Source organism: Aquila chrysaetos, chromosome 2, assembly GCF_900496995.4.
Source record: "Aquila chrysaetos chrysaetos chromosome 2, bAquChr1.4, whole genome shotgun sequence".
NCBI lineage: Eukaryota > Metazoa > Chordata > Aves > Accipitriformes > Accipitridae > Aquila > Aquila chrysaetos.
The window spans coordinates 18,385,045-18,396,092 of record NC_044005.1 but is presented as its reverse complement, the minus strand read 5'-3'; the positions used below and the strand labels follow the sequence as shown (position 1 = coordinate 18,396,092).

At 40.5% G+C, this 11,048-nt stretch overlaps 1 protein-coding gene across 3 annotated transcripts in view; it reads right to left on the bottom strand.

Moving 5' to 3' along the window:
* Positions 1 to 1,474: 1,474 nt before the first annotated feature.
* The window catches only part of BTBD7 (BTB domain containing 7), a 60,464-nt gene continuing 50,890 nt past the window's right edge, over positions 1,475 to 11,048 (bottom strand). For all 3 annotated transcript variants that reach the window (XM_029996082.2, XM_029996088.2, XM_029996064.2), the window contains 3 exons: positions 9,287 to 9,465; positions 8,151 to 8,579; positions 1,475 to 6,425 (listed from right to left, as the gene is read on the bottom strand). In XM_029996082.2, coding sequence (XP_029851942.1) covers positions 5,607 to 6,425; positions 8,151 to 8,579; positions 9,287 to 9,465 — 1,427 coding nt within the window. In that variant the 3' untranslated portion in view covers positions 1,475 to 5,606. The remainder of the gene's footprint in view (positions 6,426 to 8,150; positions 8,580 to 9,286; positions 9,466 to 11,048) is intronic.

The following is an 11,048-nucleotide window of genomic DNA, read 5'->3' as shown; positions in this document are numbered from 1 at the left end:
GGTCCATCTCAGGGGCCAAGTCAAGCCTGGTATTCCTGGACCTTTGCCTCCGCCCTGACCCACACCGTTGCAGGCAGGTGTGGAACAAGGGCTGGCATCCTACTTGCAAGTACAGTTTTGAGCAGGAAAAAAAAAGAATGGGATGTTTCATCTGTATTGCAGTTCTTGGCATGTAATTCACTAAAGGGGAGAGGGTGCCCAGAGGCAAGCACTGTCCTGGGTTCCAGCTCTGAGCTCCCATCACCAGAACCCCGGGTTTTCCAAGTTGTGCTGTCCCCCAGTGTATGAAAAAGTAAAAAAGCAGGAACAGGTACCAGGGTGCAAGTCAGTACTACAGCGAGGCCCAGTCCCACCACTTGCTGTGCTCAGGAAATGACAGCAATGCTGACCAGAGGGAGGAGATCAGTTGCAGGAAGTTTTTTGAACCAGGTACGTAATTTCCACAGAAAAGAGTTACTACAGCTACACTTGCACACCGCAGAGTCAGCACTGATGACGTGCACTGTCCATTCTTGGCATCAGCCTGTACTACAGTCATAGAGCAGGGTTTACCTGAAGTGGGCCCAGCCCCTAACAATCACCCCCCGCTTCTTTAACAGAGTTTTGCTTTTTTCCCCAAAGGCTCCCCCGAGGGAAGAGGCAGAGTTAGCAGACTTAGAAGAACACTGTTGCAAAACACACAGAAAGCCTGTAACAATACATGTTAAATTTGTCTAGTTTAGGAAGTTGCTCCTAGAACTCAACTTCCTGGATGTGGGAATGAAGGTGTCAATAATTAACATTTAAGACCACACAGTACTCTGCCCACCCCTGCTTTATGTCAGGACATAACCCATGGTTATGTTGCTGTTGTCCATCAAAGTGAGACTAGTCAAGGTTTTCTGCTGCTGGATGACACACTTCTAGACTTGAGTCATCTCTCTGAAGTAGTGAAGCAGTTGTTTCTGTGAAAGAGATGTCATGAATATTCAGCTGATGCAGGATAACCGCAACTCCAGAAGAGAATGGTGGGTACTTAACGAGCGGCTCTGCTGAGAAAATACACACTTCCTAGATCAAGGGCTAAGTCCCACTGCCTCGACTACAAGTAATCCTAGTGCCTTCAACAGTGAATAGTCTCAGTCAATTAAGCTCCAGCCAGAAGAACTCACCGAACTACTTCAGTGAAGTGCTTTTCCTTTTTCATGAGCTGCTTGAACAGTGCCACTAATTTTGAAGTCCTCTTACACTGGTTTGTATCATATACTTGATGTTCAAGGCATTATTGTGCACTTTTCTCTCCAGAAGGAACAACAAACCCTGTCAGTTTTAAGAGCCTTTACTGTCTGCATCAAACCACTCCTTCCCCCTCGGCCATCGGTCATTGCAAGTTTGGAATGATGACAACAGCACGGTCGGTTTAGCCCGTGTGTCAGCTGGTAGCACTGCAGCAGCCTGCAGGTAACAGTTAATTGGAAGAAGTCACACAAGCATGTTCTATACAAGCCATTTATTTGAAATGCCAACTATACGTAGGATAAAGTCAGTGTTACATGCTTCTCAGCAACAGTAGAAAAATAGAACCAGTGAAAACCTTTTTACAACTGTAATGGTACTCAAAAGAGAAATGTGTTGTTTTACAATGCATCACACAAGACTAGAATTCAAGTTTGGAGGTACCTAAATAAAAATACTATTTTTTTTTAAAAACACTATGTACAGTTGAAGCGTAAACAAGTTTTACAAAGTACTGGTTATGCAGGTTGTAGAAAAAACACTTGCATAGGACATGAAGTCAGTTTAAGAAAGTTTTCTGAGCCTTTAGCATTGAAGGCACTTGACTTTATACCAGTAACAATACAAGGACAAGAAACAAAACCGTAACGTTGCCGAAGGCAGGGCGACCTTCTGGCGGTACAGGTAATTACAGAAACCCCAAATATGGTTTTAAATTTGCTCTCTCAGCTGTTCCCTGCGTTCAGCAGAGCTCAGCACCACCTCTACCACAGAAGCATATAATTATCAGCAGAAAGAACAGTGCCTCAAACAGCGTAAGTATTCTTTCCAAAAAAACCCAACCAATCAAAAAAATAAGAAACCCCCAAAACCCCCACCAAACCCAAACCAAAGAAACCCATAAGACAAACATTTGGGACATTCCAGGACCAAAAACCAAGGCTTACAAGTACAGGTGGCCACAGCCTTAACTTTCAGAAGTGAAACTCCTCAAGAACAGGAAAAATACAAGAAACTGCCAATCAACACAGCAGTAACTAATACACAACTACAGTAACTCCGTGGAACAACAGAACATTTCAAAGGAAGAATCTGTTTCAGGAATTAAGTTCTTCATCCACATGTTAAGGAAAAGAGGGGGGGGTTAGGGAAAGGGGAATAAGAAGTTTTTGCATGTTGCTCACTAAACGAAAGTCTGAGCTCTCTCTTTAATAGAGCAAGGAGCACAAGTCTTCCTCATTCAAGAAAACTTAATGTTCATACCTCTATCCTCAAGCAAAATATAGTCAGTAATCTGTTATCTCCATCAAATTTACAGGAGGAAGAGGTGTTAATTTCCAGCCTAATCAGAAAGTGCTTCATGTAAACAACGAGCTTCTGCACCAAAGTTTCAGTAGACAGAGAAAAACACGAAGTAGCAGGTAGCACAAGTAGGTGTGTTCTGTGAGTGCGATGCAGTATGAACACTAGCTTCTGAATAATGCTTCCATGAAGTATAAAGATGGTCTCTCTCCCCTCCCTCTGCACATCCAACTTAGTAGGAAATCCTACGCTGGAGTACAAAAATATAGTTCCAGTAATTTGACAAATCCTCCTTTTCCACTTTGAATCAGCTGCTGTTAGCTGCTATCTTCTTCCCAACTCAAAATATACAAGTGAAAAACGCAGATTGTCTACATGGCCTGATTGTCTTTGTGGCCTCAGAAGGACTTGTCTTTTATCTTGCACCTACTTTTAAACACTTTATTCTCTTTTTAATACTGCTCAGCTTCTGAGACTTCAGAAGCAGTTTTGTATTCTAAAATGCAGACACGTCCCCTCCAGAGGCATTTCTCACTAGCTTATTCCAAAGCCAAAGCATTTCATGATTTCCCTCAAGCCATAACCTCGAAACTTCTCAGTCTTCATCAGCCACGTCCCCACAAATTTCAAGCTTATAAGTTACATCTGTAGATTTCAGCCCCATCTCTGTCCAGGCACACAGTGCCACATCAAACTATGGTAACTAAAATAGTTTTCTCAAAGTACATCTATCGATTTAAGGTAAAAATAAATTCTTCAGAATACTAAGTCTTCTGAAGACAGCTATGACTTTTTAGTAACTAAGCTACCAACATACATACGATGCAACTGCAGGGAGTTTCAGGGTTTTTGTGTGTGATGAAAGTTAATGTTCCTAGTGCTGGTGAGCATGAGACCCAAGTGTCTGGTTAGAGCTACGCAGTCAGACAGCACTGTGCCCAAATCTTCAGAAGAAACCCAGTGAACCTCAGTCCCTAACCAGCAGCAGCACCATCCCCCCACTGACACCTTCTTGCATTTAACAATGTTCTACGCTGCAGTCCCATGGAAACACTACATATTGGTGATGAGGCCAGGACCACCAATGGTCTTGACTGTGGTCAAAAAAACAGATTAAAAAGGCTGACAGAGGAAAAAAACCCAAACACCTCCCCTCACCCACAAGACATATCACCTGCACAGTTTAGCTAAGTTTCTCCTCCAAACCTACACCATGCCTTCCATGGCTGCATCTCAAAAGGAATGTCTGCAGAGCTTTCACAGAAGCAGGAGGCCTATAGATGTGTATGCAGGAGACATGAGGATTTATTGGTTCAAACACCCATATCTTCATTTATCTAGAAGCTATTTGGTAGTTTGGAAATGCAGTATTCAATATATTTCAATAACATTGTGGTGGTGTTACCAGGCCTTGCATACTTTAATGAAGCAGGTTAGGTAAGAATCTGCCATCAACTAAAACTAAAAGTAAAGTTGCAGCAAGATACCTGTTTAAATAGTATTAAGCATTTTGAACTGCAGGAAACAACTCAACCTAACCTTAAAGTAGTCCTTAGGTCACACTTGGGACTAAAGTTTTCTACTACAGGGAGATTCTTCATTACAGAAACTGCATTTAAAAAACCCAAACAGGCCTTTACCGGTAAACACTACACTGCAGTAGCATCAGATCCCGATCCTAAATACAATGAATCTGTGGTAAAAACTGCATGGTAAGTATTAAGGATGCACTTATAACCATTATACCCGGTGCATTGCTTAACCCCAACCCAGAGGCAGGGAGGCAGCCCAGATCACTATCATTCCCTCTTCATATCATGTTAATAGATGAATCTCATTTCTGCTTTTTTAAAGCACAAAGTTGGAAAATGGAAGTGTAACGTAAGAGTGCTAAAGCTTTGCACATTTCATAATGCTAGAGCAGTTACTCTTCACTTTGACTTTGTTCACAGAACAGCTGCAATTATGAAGTCAGCAACACTTCAGATCAGGTAAGGAACACTGAACGACATCACTAAGAGTGAAGCCCTTTTTTAATCACAGGCAGGAGAAAGCAAGGCAATGAGCCGTCACCTCGGCACCTCTGTTGGCGAGGGAACCCTCAAGTGGAGGGTTACCATTCAGGCAACAGCGAAGATACTATGCCTTGTCTTCCCGACACTCCAGGATTTAGCACAAATCCTCAACTCCGGTCTTCACTTACCCCCACATATGGGTAGCTGGAAGAACAAGTTATTACTATAATTTTTACAGTATTTCTAGATTTATTTCTGCATGGGCAAATGAACAATTCTAGTCTGTCTAATGTGCTTCTGGGTGATCATGGAGTTCCATGGTCACAGCTGAACCAGAAAGCAAAACAGAATCAGACTGTCAGATCCCAGTGAATTTCACTGGAATTTGGACTCCTAAATATCCCCCGGACTCTTAAAAACCCAAAAATAATTCTTGAAGTGGGCTTGCTATATAAGGATAAGACCAGCTGCCAGAACTTTCAAACAAAACATTAGACTGGATTCTTGCCATAGTTGTAAAAATCAGGAAGATTTCAGATCTAAACAAACAAAAAAATCTAACTTAAAATGCAGTATTTTGATGTGCTGTTCTTTGGAATTCCTATAATTAAAAAATAAACACATTGTTACTATCTCATAAGAAAATACATTTCATAATGTGCAACCCAATGCACATAAGGAATTGGCAGGTGAAAGGGAAAATGCAAAAGTATGAAAATACAGTCCTTTAAATGTGACAATAAAGTTTAACATATTAGTACAAAACTAATACACTAAAATAGATGTACAGGTGCAAAAGGCTACCAGGTTGTAGAAAAAAGTACCAGCTTTTTTTTTTAAAGGCTTAATTAAATTTGCTCAAAAAAAATTTCCCACAAAATAAAACCAGAAGCAGCATTAAAAACAAACTGATAACATGCTGTCTCTAATAAAGCAATGTATGTACAAAAGAAGTGAGCAAAGCTGAATTTATCTGCTGGCATGAATGAATTTGTCTGACAGAAGTCAGGCCAAAAGTTGCAGAGAATGGGATGTTTACAACTCTTAGGCACAGAGAAATAGTGGAGGTTGCTTTCATAGGGCAGATTTTTTATACAGGAAGTCTGGTTTGCTTGGAGACCTCCTTCCTCTGCTTACTGCATCTTCCCTTTCCAAATCTGCGTTTCTCTGTGCTCCATGTTCCAATGGCTCATCATCTGCCAGTCTCCTACTGGGTCTCTCCTCTTGCATTTCAGAGGTGTATGCAGAGAGCGAAGGTCTGTTGGAGGTCAGCCCATATGTTAAATCAGTTTCCATTTTTGTTCTTCCCCTGATGTGAACCGGGCCATTACCACCATTTTCCTGGGTAGCCAATGCCAAATCCAGTCGCTGGGGAGGTTGTTCTAAGACATCGAGGTGTATTGGCTCATTCTTTTGTCTGTGTTGATGCCCATCTTGGGAGAGCAGGAATTCCCTCCTAGAATCCTCTTGCTTTTTAGGAGATATCTGGGAGGGTAGATAGGTTGACTTTAAGCCACTTGGTGATGCCTTATTGTGGCTATACAAATCTGGGCCAAAATACATGCCTTGTGAAGGCGAAGGGCTGTGCCTGTTAGGTGCTGGAGTAGAGGGTCTGCATGCAGCAGCGTTAGAGAAGTCATAGAAGTCAGGATATTCCTGCTGATTTTCTCGAGCATCTATTTTTTGCTCTATTGCATGTTTCTTTCGAGAAGTGGGCATGTGTCTGTTCTGAATACATGAAATGTGCTGGGGTGGACCAGGCCCTACCTCTGTAACCGTTTGGCTTAATTCTGTGTCAACTGTGAGCTCTGGTAATCTTCTGTCTTTTAAAGACATTGCTGAGACACCCATTGCGATATCTGGCATCAGTTCATTCAGCAAGGGCTGAGTACACTGGAAAAGAAAAGAAATTGGTCCATGGAAACAAAGCAAAAGCTAAAACACAAACTGTATTTAGAACGGTTTCTGTAATTCAAAACGGCATTTTCCTAATCCACCTTTGCCTAGACCAACCTCAGCCTGCAAGTTTCCTACACTGTTTAAAGAACACATGTATACTCCAACCTTCACCTTCCTGCTAGCTTAAGAAAACTTCTTTCCTTCATGAAGCTGTTGTGCCACAATAGTAGTTCATTCTTAAACATATCTTGTCTTGAATATGCAGTAAATGACAATGTACTGTTAAACTCTCAGAAGGTAAGCCTGCTCTATGCCACTTGTGATTATCAAACTAAACAAGGTACTCAGTGCAGAAGTTAATGGTTTTTTACAACACAGAGTTCCAGTGCAGGGAAGCCACAAAACATGTATTTCATCACTATAGATGCAACCCTTTTGCTTGCATTTCATATTTTAAAGTTAACTGCAGGCACATGTGTGTGTATGCATGACAGCCTCAGGGCTTGTGGGGGAGCATCAGTTCAGTGCTGACGAGATCCACAAAGTGCATGGAAGTTATTGCATGGCATTCTTCTCACCTACACCTATAAACAAGTCTGCAATGAGACAAGCATATTACAGCCTTCCAGACAGAAGTTAAAATTTCTACTTGAATTTATCATTCTTAATGAAAGCAATTTTAGTAATCATTGATTACTACTAACTCACAAATTACAGAAAGAATACAGAACAAAAATGTCACCTATATTAAGCCTATGCTTCTCCTTGCATTTTTTATAGAAACATTCTAGCAGAAACATTTCTAATGTGAAAAAATCACTATATGGTTTCCTTAGTGAAGTCAGTATTGATCAAGAGAAAGATGTGCTGCAAAACCCACCCTTGAACAAATAACGGCAAACCATTCTAATTTAAAGTTAAATATTTTAACTTAAATTATAATAAGGAGTGCAATATATTTAGGACAATTGCTAAAGGAAAAAAAAATATCCGTATTTCCATTCAGAACTCCAGATCAAATCTGCACTTGAAGAGGTTTTCATTATGATGTAACTGTGCACTGAAACAGTTTTTTCACTGCAGAAATAAATTACCAAATTCTTTATTTAGCATTTCATGTACTTCACAAAGCTATGTCTTTGTCCAGTATGTTATAGTTCATTGTTTTCATTGCATCATACTGTAGTTCAGCAACTATGATTGTCTTTAAATGCTGTAATGAACCCCTTTGTATTTGCAATTACCAATTCCTGCTTGCCTGTTCATTTTTAAATCTTTTTCACAGCTGTTAAGGCCTTCACATTCTCCAGAGGCTCCCTTTATACACACCTGTGTAGTTCAGGACTACTTACCTGTGAATAGCCAAAATATCATCACTGTTTCTACCCGTGAATTATAGCATGCAGTCCACTACTGAAGTTGGCTTATGCTGCGCTTTAATGTAGAGCAAACTGCATTTCAGAAGATTCGTGAGTCCCCCTTGCCCCTCCAAAATGCTCCTGCTCCCGGAACATTCATTCTCCCAGGGATTAGGGCATGTCTCTGGGATGCAGAATGCTGACAGCCAGTTTGGTAGAAAGTTCTTCTCCTAACCAACAAAGGTGCTCTTTTATTTAACAAAGCCAAGTTACTTCATCATAAGAATTCTCTCCAGCTCCTCTCTATAAACTACTTTGAGTGGCAAGAGATTGGGAGAAGAGGAGAAATCATAATACTTACTACTTGCTTCTCAGCTGCCATCACCGCCGCTGCCGCAGCCACTGTTTGTCTCCCCAGACCTGTAGTGTTAGTGCAATCAGGAGGTGCTGCTTTAACACTGGGCAAGTAGACAGGTGGTGCAGCTTTGGGAGCGGTTCGGGAATGGAATAGTGAGTGATTGCACGGGTAAGAAAAGGAACGGGAGGGATGTTGACTTGGCACCCTTTGTTTCCAGCCCACTTTGAACTGGTTATGAATAGGAGTTGCTGGTGGGTGGTATGGAGGTGGAGGAGGGGGCAATGGTGGATGGAAGGCCACAAAAGAGTCCAGTTCTGTAAACATGGTTTCTGCAGTGGGAGTGCTGTTAACACGACATCGTCCAGACTGTCTCATTGTCAGGAGTGGGCTTTCGTCCCCAAATCGCTCATCAGGAAAGAATTTGTGAGGATTCTGCAAAGGAAAAAACTCAACATGTAACAACACAAAGTAGGAAGTCATCTAGAAAGAGCTCCTAAACTAACACACATTGGAACTAGAAATCTGCTAGTATAGTAACAGGCTAGTTGTGCCACTTAAAACCTTACCAACACTCAAGGTGATTATGGCTACAATAGAAAAAAGATATATTTTTTTTAAAAACAGGACAAGAAGCATCAGATTTGTTGTGTGAAAAAGTTGACCAACAAATGCATTTGCTTTAACAGCAATGTACAAACAGAAGTGGGATTTCCAATTTCCCAATCCTGATATGTACTATGCAGATCTACTGTATTAGTTAAGACTGCCTCTCCTCTCTGATTCAAGAATAAATCATAATCTAGATTTCTAGTTATGGTTTGACTATTCTCATCAACCGCCTCTTCAGCAGATTTTTTTTGTCCCCAGAATTGGTGGCAGTAAAGAGGACCCTGAATGGCAACAACTTGAGAAAAACATTTATACATTGCACTTACACATTTATAAAATCACATACATCAAATACAACAGTCTCACTGTAATTTGCACCTGGACAGTTCTAAAGTTATGCAGGCATTTCAAAGCATTTTGCACCTGCACGTACACACACAAAGTAGTTTTTTTTTGCAGATTACACATTCAAGTCAATTCATAAGCAGAACAGAATCAAAGCATTTGTCTTATACAGCAGTTTTTCATACCTGCAAAAGTTCAGCAGCAGCATCAGAAAGTCCAAATTCCCGCAGCACACGAATCTGAATCTCATAACTGACTGTGGCGCCTTCTCCACAATTAAGAGCATACGCTCTTTGCACCTGCTCAGTATGACGCAGCTCCTGCAGCCGTTTGATCATCTCTTTTACAATGAGGAGATTGGGAACTGGAGGGATAATAGAGAACAAAATGGGGATAACAGAGATTACTTTTTGAACTGTGAGACAACAAGTTTGATTGCAATGATTAGATTTAATTCTGAAGGAAAAATCTAACATCAGGCTGACTTGGCGCCTTTTTTTTTTTTTTTTTTTTTTTACGAAGCATTCTACCATACCAAGAACAGTTTGACTTAACACGTTCCTTGGAGCATCATTAAGCCACATGGGATAACACACATATCATACAAATGATAAACCCATATACCATTTTTCCAGCTTCTGCTAGAATGAGCCAAATACAGCCTTCTTGGTAAACCCTTTATGATGCAGGAATTTCATGATTTGAGGTGGGAGCAGGATATCTTAAATAACAACTGAATGTTCCCTCATGAATTCTACAGGCCAAGAATTCATTGATTTTTTTGGCATACACTTCATACTTCTTGTGGAATTCTATAATCCCAAGACCGTAATACTAGTATGTAACTACAGAAAAAGCATTCTAAAAAAGTTAAAGAAACTGTAAGCCAACATAAACTTGTTAAAATTATGTTGTTTTATGCAGTCATATTGAAACAATAATAAAAAAAACCTTTCCAAAAGGAAATAATGTATAATTTGGGGTATTCATCCTGTTGCAAAACTTCCTCGTGTCACTTCTTGCTGCTGTTTGATGATGAATGATATTTCTCTGTGGTCTTTCTGTCCTCAGGAAAATGCGCATATCATAAGAGAAGACAAATCCAGATTTCTGAATACGTAAGTCCTGGCATCTGATCCTTTACCAGCTTTACAAGCATTATATATTGCCATGACCAGATGTCCGTAACAAAAGCTCATAAAAATTAAATGGATCAGACAGCAAGAACAGTGTGAAGACATTCACACTACAGAAAGGGAGAAAACCCAACACTGTGCAACTACAACTGGTCCCAATTTCACAAAGTTTACATTGGTACATGAAGGGTAAGTGTAAGTAGTGCAAAATATTCCCACCCCAGTCTTCAAGTCTTGGAAATAAGTCCTCCATGCTACCCTCCTGTGGCAGTACACTGTGGCCTCCGTAACACCTCCACATACTCCAATTGTTCTGAAAAATCCTGGTTTAGCAGCCAGATGTTTAGCTACAACCAGCATTTTGCTAACACTGAAAAAAACATGATTTTAGAGAAGTCTGAGGCAGTTCTCCAAACTAGTAGGCATAAAAATGATCTAAGTTTTTAATTAGAAAGTGCTATCTTCTCAAACCCAGGTTTGTTTCAGTTTTTTTACTATTATTCATGTGAAACACATGGAAGAGAGATTACATATATAAAAAAATACAATTCTCTCAAGTCAGTTGCAGGATTTCTAATTCAAACTGAAACTGGAAAATACCTAAGGAAATCCAATTACCTGCTGAACCTAGCCTCAAAGTAGAACAGACTTCAGCAGAGGTTGAACTCTGAATAGTGTTGCAAGAAGAGCACTAAAACATGATGCCAATAGCATTTATGCAAATATAATCCACGGGCAGTGGGCACAAGAAAGATGAAAGCGACAGATGGAGAATACCTAAGCTGTAAAGAACCCCCTGTTCTAAGAGCCC